Source organism: Myotis daubentonii, chromosome 7 (genome assembly GCF_963259705.1).
Source record: "Myotis daubentonii chromosome 7, mMyoDau2.1, whole genome shotgun sequence".
Lineage (NCBI taxonomy): Eukaryota > Metazoa > Chordata > Mammalia > Chiroptera > Vespertilionidae > Myotis > Myotis daubentonii.
The window spans coordinates 90,257,186-90,274,331 of record NC_081846.1 but is presented as its reverse complement, the minus strand read 5'-3'; the positions used below and the strand labels follow the sequence as shown (position 1 = coordinate 90,274,331).

Here is a 17,146-nt window from a genome sequence, read left to right as displayed (position 1 = left end):
CATTGTCAACAGATCTCCTAAAATTTTTAAAATAGTTTTGTTTTTAGAAAATGGGAAAATTAAAATAAGTAGAGTGGGGAAGAAGTATGTGAACTAAGGAATGCATGTATATGAGTGTAGGTGTGTGTTTTTGGGATGGTCGGGATGAAGGAGGGGAGCCATGGAGTGCATGGGGGAAGATGCCACACAACATAAATTCAAAGTACATGAGGAGTTCTAAAGTCAAGACAGACCATGGAGCACTGGGGAGCCATTAGCAAGCAGTTCAGATGCCTGCTGCCCTGAAGTCACAGCAGGAAGATGGAGAGATAAGTGGAGACTAGATCTTTCATGGTATATCAGCTGTGCTGTGCTAAGGATTTGAGTTTGATTTTCTGCAATAACTACTCTCTGAAGGGTATCAAAGAGTACTGGCAGAATGAAATTTTTATATGTGGTTGTTCTATCCCAGTGATGGCAAACCTTTTGAGCTCGGCATGTCAGCATTTTGAAAAACCCTAACTTAACTCTGGTGCCAGGTCACATATAGAAATTGTTTGATATCTGCTACCGCAGTAAAACAAAGATTTATATTTTCGATATTTATTTTATATATTTAAATGCTATTTAACAAAGAAAAATCAACCAAAAAAATGAGTTTGCATGTCACCTCTGACACGCGTGTCATAGGTTCACTATCACTGTTCTATCCTATTGCAAAATGGCAAGTGGATCGAAAGAGTCAGGGTTGAGACTGGGAATAACAGTTAGACACTTGTTGCTGGAATTCAAGTGGAGTATGCTATTGGTGTGGAAAGAAGCAGATGAGCTCAGAGGAACCTGGGAGAGCAGATCCACTGGGCTGGATGGGAGAGAAGGGCTGTGAGAGAGTATTTCTGCACAGTATTCCCGTTTCACAGAGAGTCATACCTCCAGCACAACTGTACACATAGTAGGTAATGTCAGAAGTGAAGGGTGCTGACAACCTGACAGGGCCTGGGTGTGTGGGTAGGGAACACCTTTTCAAAATTATTTTATACTGAGTCTACATTCAAGGGTGGGAAAAAGTAGGATTATAGGTGTAAGGACGTGAAACACAGGGTTTCTTCTTCTATTATTATTTATTAATTTTTGTATTATTTTCCATATGAAAACCCATAAGCCTACATTTGCCAACCTCTCTATTACTTCTCCATAAAGAATAAAGGAGTCTAAACTCTAGTTTTTCTTCCCTCATCCTATCTAATAAAGAGCAAATATGCAAATTGATCATAACTCTGTGACAAAGATGGTGGCGCCCACAGCAAATAAGGAGGGAATATGCAAATTGACTGTCACTCTGCAACAAATATGGCAGCGGCTGAGCCGGGATGCAGGCATTCTGCCCCACCCTGCCCATGGAGGATCTCTGGGTTCTGCTTCGTTGCTACTGCCACAGGGGCCAGAGGAACAGGGGGCTCAGCACCCAGCAGCCCCAAGCCCCACGCCCGCAGTGATGCTGGGGCCTCTGGGGCCGGAGGGGCAGAGACACAAGCCCACAGTGGGGCCCGGCACCCAGCAGCCCCAAACCCCGTGGCAGCAGAGGTGCTGGGGCTGCTGGGGCCGCAGTGGAGACACAAACCCACAGGATACCTGTGGAAAGGGTCATAAACTATCAAAACTTTATCTCCCTTTCCACAAGATGAAGAAACTGACCCTGATTTATTTAGTGATATGGCCCACACCTTTCTACAAGCACAGGGTATGTTTTGACCACTCCCAGGAAGGTCTGGTTAGAATACTGTCTCCAGGGAATAATGTTACTTTGGCAAATCATCTAAGAGAGGAAACAAGCTTTTATTGGGTTTATTCTGAACGTCAGAGAACAGGCCACCCCAACATATGCCATGTTGTTATATTGATGATCTTGAGCTGTAGATGCTTGAAAAACAGCAAATGCAAGGAGAGGCTTTCACTGAAGTCTCCTGATCTGCCTAAAATCGGACCCTGCAAAAGGTTCCCTTGATGGGAAAAGTGCCATCAGCCAGTGAAGACTGACTCCTGTCACAGGACAGGAGACTAGAAGTTGACATCACACCCAAACTTTGTTACAAACTATCTCCCCCACCCCCATTCATCTTTCCTAAAAATCATGTACTCTCCTCTAAGGGGCCTACATATCCCGTCCCCTTTCCCTAAGAAGAAGGTATTTAAATCTGGATTCTAAGCCACTTTGGGAAGTTATTCATTTTTCCCTGGGATCTCCCACATGCACACAAGGTACACATGATAATGAACTTTTGTTTTTCTCTTGATAATCTGTATTTCATTACAAGGGTCTCTGCTAAGAACTCAGAAGGGTAGAGGAAAACTATTTTTCCTCCTCCATAATTCTATCTTGGGAAATCAAGTCCTGGGCTGAACAGTGAGGTTGGCTAAAGTGCCAAGCAGTCCCGGCTGAGGGGAGGGAAGCTTCTAGGGGGAAATCAATGGTACCGGCATCAAAGTAGGACAGAGGGCACCTGCATGGTTGCTGGTGGGAGTTTAAAGTGGTTCAACATTTTTGGAGTATGATTTGGCAAAATCGATAGAAATGTTCAAGGTATATCCAAGAGTCTTCTAGGAATCTCATCTGCTGAGATAAAACATGAGTGCATAAGCCCTGGTCAGGACCCAGGATGCTACTGCGGGCTCCCCTTCCATGATAGGAAAACCTGCTAACAACCTGCATTTTTAGGCAAGGTGGCATCTATACTAATAAAAAGGTAATATGCTAATTAGACTGAACATCTTCCAGACGACCTTCCAGATGTCCTTCCAGACAAAGCCATGGTGGCAGAGCTGAGGCAGAGGCGGTTAGAGGCAATCAGGCAGGCAGGGGAAAGCAGTTAAGAGGATCAGACCAGACCATCAGGGGAGAGCAGTTAGGGGGATCAGGCCATCAGGGGAGAGCAGTTAGGGGGATCAGGCCAGCAGGGGAGAGCAGTTAGAGGGATCAGGCTGGCAGGCAAGTGAGTGGTTAGGAGCCAGCAGTCCTGAGGGATCCCAGATTAAAAAGAGTGCAGGCCAGGCTGTGGGACCCCCGCCTCCTGTGCACGAATTTCATGCACAGGGCCTCTAGTAGAGAATAAAAATCAGTCAGGTAAAAACTGAAATTTAGTTCATTTGCCATTTAGTTCATAGTCCTTTGTGTCATTGTGTTTTGTCAGCATGTGGGATTGAGCTAATCCCCTTGTCTAGGCTCATTCTCACCATGCTCTCTATGTCTCAGCTTCAAGGGGTGCTTGTCTGCCAGAAAAACCCCACAGCTACCTTTTCCATTTATAAACTTGTCGACCTAGTCACACGCAAAAAAAAAATGGGGTGGGCAATAGATCCTGCATTCTCCACCTCCACTAAAGAAAAATACCACTAACAAGACATATTAAGAATTATTTAAATCCATCACAGAGAGTGACTACAAAATGAGGGAAAATAGAACAAAACATTGGACTACCAAAGTCCTGTCCTCTTTATTTTACACAATCTCCAGGAAAGAAAGAATGAATATTCTTTCCTCTATGATCTGCTGTATTTACAATTGATTTATCTTGTGGTTAAAGGAGATTTACTCACTAAAATTGAGACAGACAGGAGAATGCAATTTGGGTTTGACCTCCTGGCCAACGTGGGTATCACTTACCAGAACTGAAAATACAATGGGGTTTTATCATTCCTTCAGGATAAGAGACTAGATAAATCCTTTAGGAATATTCTGTCTTTAGGTGCAGATAGTTACTGACATACATATATTTTCATGTCTGATCACCTCGTGTGGTTCAGGGAAGAATTCTCCCTGCTTCTACCTTATATCACCACCATCCCCATTTCCAATTATTTGCTTGTCCACCCTGCCAGGCTAACTGATGCCAGAAAATTTTACATTACATATTCATTTCTTTAACATACCCAGCTTTGTTTCTTGTTGAACATGTATATTCCCACATTTGGAATTCATATCTGTACCCACCTTAGTGGGAATATATTTTTATCTGGTCATTTGTTAGACCAAGATTTAATGAGGTTTCAATATGAGGGACTAGAAATAAATGAGGCTCAGAAGTAGAGATGACTTGCACAGAAAATAAATGGCAGCCAGGCTTTGTCCTCCAACACACCTTCTCCTCTCCAGCAGCACTCTGTGTAGACCTGGAAGACCTGAGTGCCCTCCAACTACCTCTGTGCATGGATTTGAGCCCAAAGCATTGCATTTCGAATAGAATTTAGGTTCTTTAATGCCAGACATATGTCTTCTCTGGGACCTTCCAGAATTCTCAACACAAAATAAATATCTGGTGATGGAATTAAGCTTTAATTTTTTGACTTTTTGTTTCTCAAATGACATATTTCTGATATTAGAGGTTTAGGCTAATAGAATCCTGGATTTCAAATAGTAACAAAACATTACATATATTTGAATTTACTCAGTTGATAAGTAATTTACAATGACCACTGTGGTTGTCTCTGAAACATTCGAGATATGCCCTCAGCTGAAAGTTGGATTGCAATCTTTTTCTGTATTCCAGAAGAAGAAATTTGTCATCTAAATAACAATTTGAGTGTAATCTCTGAGATCAATATGTATATACCATTGTGAGGGCTCAAGAGAAGGGGTAACAAAGAGCAGGGATTAAGAGGTACTATATCTTAACTAAGCTTTACTATGTACACATGAAATAGACTTATTCTTATTTTACAGACCAAGTAGCTGGGGTTCACGTGAGTCATGGTGGATCACCTAGTAACATGGAGTTGGACTCCGTATCTGTCTTCTCCTAAAGTCCACCCTCTTTCTAGTCCATCGCACTGCACCGATAAGCACTGTAATGCTTTTGCAGTTTCTAATTTCACAAGCCTAACAGCTCGCTTCTAACTTTGCCAGAGGCACAATTTCCCTCTGTGTGTTCCACTTCAGAGAAATGTCTGCAGTAGACTACCAACACATTTTATTTCACTTGCAAGGAGCATGACAAGTTTTTATCTTGAAGGTTCTACCTTACATATGTAAAGTACAGGGTTCCACATGAACTATAGTATTTTAAAAACAATTTCTGGGTGTGTGTGCATGGGAGTGGGAGGATGGAAGGAGTGTTTCTCCTAGCCTGAAAAGGCATGCATTTCCCCTAAATTTCTAATTCTCTGTGGAAACTTTAATGAAAAATTCCACCACAGCATCATAACAGAACAATAGTTGACTGTTACAAATGCAAATATTAAACTTAAAAAATCTAAACCCTGCGATACCTTATTATTTTTAATTTTGTTTTTCACCTCTTAGGAGGAACGTCATCAAAACAGAAAGGCTTTCTCGGATGCATACGCTCCTTACACTTGAATGGGCAGAAACTGGACCTGGAAGAGCGGGCCAAGGTCACATCTGGAGTCCGACCAGGATGCCCAGGCCATTGCAGTAGTTATGGCGGCATCTGCCACAATGGGGGCAAGTGTGTGGAGAAGCGCAGTGGATACTTCTGCGATTGCACCAATTCACCATATGAAGGGCCCTTTTGCAAAAAAGGTACACTAGTCATGTTTGTTTTTCTATTTTTTTAATATATTTTATTGATTTTTCACAGAGAGGAAGGGAGAGAGATAGAAAGTTAGAAACATTGATGAGAGAGAAACATCGATCAGCTGCCTCCTGCACATCTCCCACTGGGGATGTGCCCGCAACCCAGGTACATGCCCTTGACCGTAATCGAACCTGGGACCTTTCAGTCCGCAGGCCGATGCTCTATCCACTGAGCCAAACTGGTTTCGGCTATGTTTGTTTTTCAATGTACCATGTAGTAGTAACTACAGCCTATGGCCAAGTCATATTATCCCTTAACCTTACAGAATCCTCAATCCATCATTTAGTCTTCCTTGTTTTTTTTTTTCTCTTTTAAGAGACTCTGCATATCTCCTCAACATAATTGCATAGAGTCATTATCACTGTGTATAGGCCCTGACAGTGAAATTGTACTAAATGGATAGTAATAGGGCAAATAGACTCGCCATGGCCAAGTCACCTGAGCACTGGGAAAGGTTGACTCTCACTTATGTTGGGTCACCTGAGTCATGAAGGGTGCACTGAACTTTCCAGTTCCAATTATTCAGTCCATAAATATAATTAAAGACACATAGCCCAGCCAGCATGGCTCAGTGGTTGAGCATCAACCTATGAAATAGAAGGTCACAGTTTGATTCCCAGTCAGGGTACATACTTGGGTTGTGGGCTCAATCCCCAGTGTGGGGTGTGCAGATCAATGATTCCCTCTCATCATTGATGTTTTTTTCTCTTCCTCTCTCCTCCTCTCTGAAATCAATAAAAACATATTTTTTAAAAAAAGACTCATATAATCTAGCCCTGGAGGAACCTTAAGCAATTCTAAGTAATTTTTTCAATAGGAATAGTAGAGGTAAGTTAGTAAAATCAGTATCTTGTATTTAATAAAATATCACTATTTTACAGGTGACATAATTGGGGTTTGAGTCTTTAAAAGTGCTCCACAGATACTCATATTTAGTTCATCAAGGACTGAAGATAGAACAGCAGAGTCAAAACTCTAGTCCTGATGCTTTACAGCATCTCCTCTTTATTTTATTAATTAATTGCAGTGACAAAAGCAAAGCATGATGGATACACACCTTAGACAAGGAATGGCAGTCATGATGTAAATTACCTAGATGAATTCAAGGTAATGCTACAAAATGTAAAATCTCATTTTTCATTGTAAATACGTAAGTATTTTTTAAATAAAATGACGAAAAATTTGGTCAACTATCTGTCTTTGCAGAATGTTTAAGCTTATTTTATTGATAAAATATTTGTTGAATAAATAATAAAAAAATAATTTTTCAAGCGCAATATCTAGAGCAGTGGTTCTCAACCTTCCTAATGCCTCGACCCTTTAATACACTTCCTCATGTTGTGGTGATCCCCAATTTCATTGTTACAAATTGAACATAATTAAAGCATAGTGATTAATCACAAAAACAATATGTAATTATATGTGTTTTCCGATGGTCTTAGGCAACCCCTGTGAAAGAGTAGTTCGATCCCCAAAGGGGTCGCAACCCACGGGTTGAGAACCGCTGATCTAGAGAGAGATCCAAGATGGTGGTGGAATAGGTGAAAGCTACACTCACCTTTTCCAGGGCCATACTGGAATTACAACTAAAATATAAAATAATCAACCTAAATAAGCAACTAAAGAGTAGCTGAAGAGAAGTCTTATAATCAAGGATCTACAGAAGAAATCACATTAAAGGTAGCATGACAAGGGCTGGCCCTGCTATCAAAGGCTGCAGCTGAAAATTGGGAGGGATATCTCAGCTGCAAAGGTGCTCCCTGAGCAGTGTGAGGTCTCAACTCCACACCAGGCTCCCAAGAGCACCAAAGCCAGGAAAAGGCCCTTACATAACACCTGGCTGTAAAATCAGTGGGGTTTCTGTCACATAAAAAGTTAGGAGTCTTCTAGAGACCCAGGTGCCCTTTTAAAGGGACAACATACACAATATCCTTTGCAGTCGCTCACCCTGGGCTCCAGTGGAAGGAGGAAAGAGCAGACTGGAGTCATGTGAGAAGAGATTGGCATTTGTGGCTCTGGGGAGAGTGCTAAATGGACAACTACCAGGATCCCTGTGCTGAGTCCTTCACCGAAACTGCAGATGCCATCTTTGTTGAGTGAAGCACTCCATTACATATGGCATCAGACTGGGGGAATGCAATAGCCCCACCCTCAAGACTCCCTTTCACTCCAGCTTTCGAAGCTCGTAACTTACGGAGGAGTCAGCTACATGGACTCTGGGTGTAGAAGACTGGGAGGACTCAGTGTCGGTAACTGAGCTCTGTGGCTCTAGATGGGGGCTGTATTTCCCTCACACATATGACCGGTGCGGAGTCCTTACTTCACGTGGCCAAATCTTGGTCTATTTGGACCTCATAAACACTACTGGTCTCACACGGATGCCTCTTTGAGACCCTGCCACACCTTTAGATACTTGACAGGTGGCAGCTACCCTTGGATATTTGCTGACGAGTCTCAGACCCGGCACTGGTACTGAGTTTGAATCTGTATTTATCTGGTGAACAACACATCCTATCTGGCAACTCACTGACAATCAACTTCTTGCAACTTGAGTACCATCAGAGGCTTTTCAGTGACTCAGCCTAACAGGCATCCAGCAAGCAGAGGCAGGTGGAGGAGGATCTTGGGGTGACTTGTGCCATTTGATGACCTGACCGTAGGCTGGTCCTGGAAAAAGCTGGCCTTGGTGCACAATTTGGTTCTTTCCACGCACATCCAGGCCCAACAGAGGCAACCATAAACTGCGGGTTGCTTGGTAGTTCTAAACAGGTAGGCCAGAGTCAGTCATAAGAGCATCTGACATTGACCTGCAGCACTGTCCCTCCCAAGAAGCCTCAAAATCAAAACACTTAGTGGCAAGTGTCAGATGACATATGAGCAAGATCCAATTAGCTACACAAAAGTCACATCCAAAGGGACATCTCAGGAGGCACCAGATCCTGCTGAGGTGAATTTTGTTTTGTGTGGTCAGCACCTGAACAACAGGTTGTACACTGTGGTCATAGTTAATCCTCAGAGTCAGCCAGCATGAGGATTGACTTCACACATGAATTGTCTACTAGCAATCAAGATTCAATTACAACTGGAGGATTCATAGAACCCACACAAGGGACATTCCTAGAGCACCCAGCACAGGTGATTCAAAAGATTACGCTACTGGATCCAAAAACACACCTACTACATAAGCCACTATAATAAAACTGGGATACAGAAAATTTACTTATTAACAGAAATGGACACAAAGAGGCAGCCAAATGGAGAGACAAAGAAACAGTTCCCAAATGAAAGAAAAGGATAATTCTCCAGAAAAAAAGGAGATAAATGAAATGGAGGCAAGCAATTTACCAGATATAAAGTTCAAAAAATGGTTATGAGAATGCTCAAGGAACTTAGTAAGAAAGTTAACAGTGTGAAAAACAATATAGGAACCATCAAAGTACCAGTCAGAAACTAAGTACACAATGTTACTGTAAACAATAAAATGAACAATACACTAGAAGAAATAAATTTTAGATTAGATAAATCAGAGTATTAAATCAGTGACTTGGAAGACAAGGTAGTATAAAATACCCATCAGAGTAAAAAAAATAAAAAAATAAAAAAAGAATACAAAAACTGAAGATAGTTGAAATGACCTTTCAAAGAATATGGATTGCAATAGCATCCTCATCATAGAGGTGCCAGAAGGAGAAGGGAGAGCAGAGGATTGAGAAACTATTTAAAAAAACAATGGCTGAAAACTTCCCTAACCTGGTGAAAGAAAAAGACAGACAAGTCCATGAAGTGCAGAGTTCCAACAAGATGGACCCAAAGGGTGTCACATCAAGACACATTGTAATTAAAATGCCAAGTTTAAAGACAAAAGGTGAATCTTAAAAGTAGTAAGAAAAGACACTTAGTTAGCTACAAGGGAGCTCCCATAAGACTGTCAGCTGATTTCTTAACAGAGATATTTTTCAGCAGGCCAGTAAGGAGAGGTATGAAATACTAAAAGTGATGAAAAGCAAGGACCTACAACCAAGATTACTTTACCCAGCAAGGCTATCATTAAGATGGAAGGAGAATTAAAGAGCTTCCCAGACAAGAAAAAGCAAAAAGAGTTTGTTACCACCAAAGCAATATTACAAGAAATGTTAAAGAATCTTCTTTAAGAAAAATGAATATAAGAAGAAGAATATAGTTATAAAGAATGAAATGGCGATAAATATGTACCTACCAATAATCACTTTAAATGCAATCAGTTTAAATGCTCCAATCAAAAGACATAGAGTAACTAAATGAATAAGAAAACAAGAGCCATATATAATATTATCTGCAAGAGACCCAACTCAGGATGAAAGACACACACAGACTAAAATTAAATATATATAAATATATATTTCATGCAAATGAAAATATAAAGCTGGGATAGTAATACTTATAGCATACAAAATAGACTTTAAAACAAAGGCTATAGTAAGAGACAAAGAAGAAACTACGTAAATGATAAAGAGAGAAATCCAACAAGAGGATATACCCCTTGTAAATATATATATACATATATATATATGCCCAACATAGGAGCACCTAAATATATAAAGCGAATCTTGATGGACATAAAGAGAGATATCAACAGTAATACAATGATAGCAGGGATTTTAACACTCCACTGACATCAATAAATAGCTCTTACAAACAGAAAATTCAACAAGAAAATAATGACCTTAAATGACACACAAGATTAGATTATTTTTATTTATTTATTCAGAGCATTTTACCCCCAAATAGAAGAATATACATTCTTTTCAACTGCACATGGAACATTTTCTAAGATAGGCCACATGTTAGGATATAAAAACAAATCTCAATAAATTAAGAAGATTGAAATCATGTTAAGCATCTTCTCTAACCATAATGGTTTGAAACTAGAAATTTATCAGAAGAAAAAAACAAAACAAACACCTAAAAACCCACAAAGACAAGGAGGCTGAATAGCATGTTAGTAAACAATGGATAGGTTAACAGTGAAATCAAGGAAGAAATGAAAAGATACCTGGAAACAAATGAAAACACAATGGCAACAGCAGTCCTAGAGGAAAATTTACAGCATTTCAGGCCTACATCAAGAAATAAGAAAAATCTCAAGCAAGGTGTTCAACTTTATACTTAATAAAACTAATGAAACAACAACAAAGCCCCAAGAGAGCACAAGAAAGAAAATAATAAAGATCAGAACAGAAATAAGCAAAAAAGAGTCTAAAAAACAATACAAAAGATCAATAAAACCAAGAACTGGTTCTTTGAAAAGATAAACAAGATTGAGAAACCTTTAGTGAGACATTTCAAAGATGAAAGGACAGTGGAGCCAAGTAAATAAAATCAGAAATGAAAAAGAAGTAACAACTGACAACATAGCAATAAAGAATTGTAAGAAAATATTATGAACAGCTATATGCCAAGAAATGGGACTGATGGATAAATTTCTAGAAACATGCAATCTTCCAAAATTGAATCAAATAGAATCAGAAAATGTGAACAGACTGATTATCTATCTATCTATCTATCTATCTATCTATCTATCTATCTATCTATCTATCTATATCTATCTATCTATATCTATCTATCTATCTATCTATCTATCTACCTATCTATCTATCTATCTATCTATCTATCTATCTATCTATCTATCTATATATATATATAATCCTAATATGCAAATAGACTAAACAGCAGAACAGCCAAACAACTGGTTGCTATGACATGTGCTGACCACCAGTGGGCACGTGTGGAACATGGCGGACATCAGTAGTAGGTGGCAGAGCATGGTGGTTACTGAAAATTCTTTGCTCCCACCTGCTGCAGGTGCCAGCCCTACTCACACTACTGCCAAGCTCCTGTCCCAATCACTCAGCACTGTCAGTGGGTGTGAGCGGCAGCTGCAGGCCCCAGTCGCCCCTGAGGGCTTTTCTACCTCCCCCTGCTCCTGAGCGGTGATGGGGGCAGCAGCCACCGCTCACACCCACTGCTGGCGCTGGCCCAGTAGCTCTGCACCATCAGCGGATGCGAGCGGGACAAGCGCCATCAGTGCATGAGTGGTGGCAGGAGTGGGGCTGCCAGCGGAGAGGGGTCCAAGACCCACCTCTGTTCCCACTGCAGCCGCACAAATTCATGCACTGGACCCCTAGTAATTAATGAAATTGAAGCAGTAGTAAAAAAAACATAACAAACAAAAGTCCTGAACAAATAGGTTTACAGGAAAATTTTACCAAACATTCAAAGAAGAGCTAATACCTATTCTTCTCAAACTATTCCAAACTATTCAAGAGGAGGGAAGACTTCCAAGCATCATGCTAATTCCAAAACCAGATGACACTACAAAGAAAGAAAACTATAGGCCATTATCCTTGTTAAAAACAGATGCTAAAATCCTCAATAAAATATTAGCAAACCAGCTAATTCATTAAAAATTCCATACAGCATAACCAAGCGGCATTTATGCCTGAAATGCAACATTGTTAAAATATCTGCAAATCAGTTAACACCATGATACACCAAGTAAATAAAATGAAAGCTAAAAAGCACCTGATCATATGAATAAATGCAGAAAAAGAATTTGATAAAATTTTGCCTTCTTTTATTTATAATAAAAACTCTCAGCAAACTGGGAATAGAGGGACCATACCTCAACATGATAAAAATCATATATGACAAACACACAGTCAACATTATACTCAATGGCAAATTTCCAAAAGCATTTCCCTTAAAATTGGGAACAAGACAGGGTTGTCACCCTCCCCACTCTTAGTCAGCATAGTTCTAGAAGTCCTAGTCACAGCAATACAATAAGAAGAAATAAAAGGCATGCAAATTGGGAAGAAAGAAGAAAAACTGTCATTATTTGCAGATGTCAGGGTACTATAACAAGAAAACACTAAATATTTCACTTTAAAAATATGGAGCCCTGGCTGGTGTTTCTCAGTGGTTATAGCGTCATCCTGAGCATGGATGGGTCCTGAGTTCATTTCCTGGTCAGGGTCATGGGTTTCGGGTTCACTCCCTGCCCCCTAGCGGAGAACATGTGGAAGACAACTGATTAATGTGTCTCTCTCACATTAATGTTTCTCTCTCTCCCTCTGACTCCCTTCCACTCTGAAAAGCAATGGAAAAAATATCCTCATGTGAAGATTAATATATATATGGAACTGATAAATAAATTTAGTAAATTAGCAGGATACAAAATAAATTTCCAGAAATCATTTTTGGACATCAATTATGAACTATCAGAAATAAACAAAGAAAATTATCCCATTTATAGTTGCATTAAAAAATAACACCTAGAAATAAATTTAATCAATAATAAGAAAGATCTCTACTCAGAAAATTTTAAGACATTTAAGAAATAAGTTGAAGAAGATACAGATAATGGAAGCATATACAATGTTCATGAATAAAAAGAGTTAGCATTGTTAAAATATTCATACTACCCAAAGTAATCTACAGATTCGATGCAATTCCCAACAAAATATCGATGGTGTATTTCATAGACTTAGAACAAATAATTCAAATATATATATATATATATATATATATATATATATATATATATATAACCACAAAAAACCCTGAATAGCCATAGCAATCTTGAAAAAGAAGTACATAGTTGGAGGAATCATGCTACCTGATATCAAACTATATCACAAGGCCATAATAATCAATATTGCATGGCACTGGCACAAAAACAGACATATAGGACAATGGAAAAAAAATAGAGACTCCATAAATAAATCCATGCCTCTATGGTCAATTGCTATTTGACAAAGGAAGCAAGAACATAATGGGGTAAAGACATTCTATTCATTAAATAGTATTGGAAAAATTGGACAGATACATGAAAAAAAAAACACAACTAAAGAAATTAGACCACCTTCTTAAATCATATACAAGAATAAACTCAAATGGATTAAAGACTTAAATAGAAAATTTGATACCATAAAATACCAGAAGAAAACATAGGCAGTACAAATCTCAGACGTTTCTCTCAGTAACATTTTTTTCTGATGTAACTTTTGAGCAAGGGAAACGAAGAAAAAATAAACAAATGAGACTACATAAAACCAAAAGGTTTTTGCACAACAAAGGAAACCATCAATAAAATGAAAAGATAACCCACCAAATAGAAGAACATTTTCCCATGATACATTTGATAAGGGGTTAATACCCAAAATGTATAAAGTACTCATACAACTAAGCCTGGCTGGGGTGGCTCAGTTGGTTGGAGCATCGCCCTATGAACCAAAGGGTCACGCTTCAATTCCCAGTCAGGGCACACATGTAGGTTGTGGGTTCAATCCCTAGTCAGGGCACATGCAGGATGCAACTGATCCATGTTTCTCTCTTTCCCTCTCCCTTTTCTTTTCCTCTGTCTTTAAAATCAATTTTAAAAATCCATACTCGGCTGGCATGGCTTAGTAGTTGAGCATTGACCAACCTAGGAACCAGGAGATAACGGTTCAATTACTGGTCAAAGCACATGCCTGGATGTGGGCTCAATCCCCAGTAGGGGGAATACAGAAGGAAGCCCATCAGTGATTCTCTATCATCATTGATTTCATTGATGGTTCTATCTCTCCTTCTCCCTTCCTCTCTGAAATCAATTAATATATATTAAGCCTCAAGCCAAAGGATCCACTGTGTGCTCTCCCTGTCCACACCTTGAAAAAAAAAAAAAAGAACTTGTACAACTTAACACCAGAAACACAAAAAATTCAATAAGAAAATGGGCAAAAGACCTATATATACACTTCCACAAAGAAGACATACAAATGAAAAATGGAAATATGAAAAGATGTTCAAAGTCAATAATCATCAAAGAAATCGAAATTAAAACCACAAACTGATAGCAGATCACATCTGTCAGAATGATTATCAATAAATCAACAAACAAAAAGTATGGCAAGGATGTGGAGAAAAAGTCAACCTCATGTTGGTGGGAATGCAGATTGGTGCAGCCACTGTGGAAAACAGCATGGAGTTTCCTCAAAAAATTAAACTTTAAAATGCTTTATGACCTAGCAATTCCATTTCTGGTACATAGCCAAAGGAACCCAAAACACTAACTTGAAAGAATATATGCACCCCTATGTTCATTACAGGGTTATTTACACAGTAGCCAAGCTATGGAAGAAGCCCAAGAGAATAGACAAGTGAATAAAAAAGCTGTTGTACATATATACAATGAAATGTTACTTGACCATTAAAAAGAACACAATACTGCCTGGCTGGTGTGCTCAGTGGTTGAGCATCAACCAATAAACCAGGAGGTCATAGTTTGATTCCAGGTCAGGGTACATGTCCAGTTATGGGCTTGATCCGCAGTGGGGGGTATGCAGGAAGTAGCCAATCAATTATTCTCTCTCATCATTGATGTTTCTATCTTTCTCTCTCTCCCTTTCCCTTCTCCCTTCCCTCTGAAACAATAAAAATATATATTTTTAAAAAAGAACACAATACTACCCTTTGTGACAGCATGAATGGATCTAGAGGGCATTATATAAGTGAAATAATTCAGACAGACATAGAAAGAAAAATACCATATGATTACACTTATATATGGAATCTAAAGACTAATATAAATGAAAAACAAAACAGAAAATAGATCCATAGATACAGAGAACAGACTGATGGTTGCCAGATGGGAGGGGAGTTGTGGACTGGGTGAAAAATGTGAATAGATTGATAAGTAGAGATTGGAAATACAAAATATTTATGGGAATGTAAAGTAGCATATATATACTAATAAAAGGGTAATATGCTAATTAGACTGGACATCTTCCGGATGACCATCCAGATGTCATTCCTGACAAAGCCAGGCCCGGGCGAAGCCGCCCACCCCGTGGTCCCAGGCACCAGCACCTGTGGCTGTGGCCCGGGAGATGGAGAAGCCACCCGCCCACGGTCTACTGCAGCTGCAGGAGGCCCAGGCAAAGCCGACCTGGCTCCCAGGTGCCTGCAGTTGGTTAGAGGAGTGAATCCTGGGTCCTGGGTGTGGGGCCGAGGCAGAGGCAGTTAGGGGCAATCAGGCAGGCAGGCAGAAGTGGTTAGGGGTGTTCAGGCAGGCAGAGGTGGTTAGGGGAGATCAGGCAGGCAGGCAGAGGGGTTAGGGGTGATCAGGCAGGCAGGCAGGCAAGCAGTGAGGAGCCAGCAGTCCTGAATTGTGAGAGGCATGTCCAACTCCTGGTTTAGGCCCGATCCCATAAGCCTAAACTTGCAGTTGGATATCTCCCATGGGGTTCCAGATTGGAGAGGGTGCAGGCAGGGCTGAGGTCCCCCCACCTGTGCACGAATTTTATGCATTGGGCCTCTAGTACATATATAATCCTATATAATAAAAGCCTAGGTGGCATCACATGCTATGTCATCACAAGATGGCCACCACAGATGGCCACCACAAGATGGCCGGTTGGGGGCGAGATCAGGCCAGCAGGGGAGGGCAGTTGGGAGCTATCAGGTCAGCAGGGGAGCAGTTAGGCAACCAAAGGGCTAAACAGCAGAACAACCGTCCAGATGACCATGCTATGACACGCACTGGCGCCAGGCCAGCCAAGGCAGGTTCTATGCGATTGGTCGGTGGACCCCCGTCATCGCTCCATGATCACCCCACAGCTGGAGGCCCAGGCCACTGGCAAGCGGGGTGATCAATTGTGAAGGAAGGAGGATGGCGGCAGATGCGGGCAGCTCTAGGCCAAGGTGGGTGTGAGTAGGGGCAAGGCAGGCTGCCAGAAGCTGGGGGAAGCCCATGTCCCAGTTTCTGGAAGCCGGTGCTGGCAGCCAGAGGAAGGAAGGCCTATCCTTGCAAGAATTTCATGTGTAGGGTCTCTAGTATAGTCAATAACATTTTAATAACTATGTATGGTGCCCATTGGGTACAGGAATATTAGGGGGAACACTTTTTAAAGTGTATGATTGGCTAACCATTATGCTGTACATATGAAACTAATAAAAAATAATGTTGAATGTAAACAGTCATTTACTTTTAAAAATATAATAATTTTGAAAAGGAGCAGCATTTCAATTATCAAAATAAAGTGTTTTAATCACCATTTTAAACACCACTTATATTCAAATGATGATGACAGTTATAAAAAGTCTTGTTAATTCATTAAGACACATTTCCCAAGCCCCTATGCCAAACAATGCTTTATTTAATCCAACTTCCTGCTGGAATTTAAAAACATTGTGGGCAGAAGCACCTGTGATTATCTGCAAAAAATCTGTAATTCATACTCTTCATCCAACTGCACCGCCCAGTTAGACATCCCCCAAGGGGTCCCAGATTAGAGACGGTGCAGGCCAGGCTGAGGGACACCCCTGTGCATGAATTTTTAAGTCTTAATGTTGCATAATATTCTATCTGATGGAATGGTTCCTGCTTATTTAAGCAATCCTACCACCAGAGCTACCTTAGCACTAGTGGGACTCTGCCTCCAGATCTGCTGGTGTGCATATTCTGGCTCATCCACAGTCTACAGGTAGGACAATGGTTGTGTAGCTCAACCTTATGATTCCTGGTTTTCATGCCTGTAGATATAAAAAGTGTG

At 40.4% G+C, this 17,146-nt stretch overlaps 1 protein-coding gene across 1 annotated transcript in view; it reads left to right on the top strand.

The window, feature by feature from the left end:
- CNTNAP5 (contactin associated protein family member 5) overlaps window positions 1-17,146 on the top strand; it is an 883,495-nt gene that overhangs the window by 727,119 nt on the left and 139,230 nt on the right. Inside the window, exon 18 of the mRNA XM_059704743.1 lies at window positions 5,276-5,515. Coding sequence (XP_059560726.1) covers window positions 5,276-5,515 — 240 coding nt within the window. The remainder of the gene's footprint in view (window positions 1-5,275; window positions 5,516-17,146) is intronic.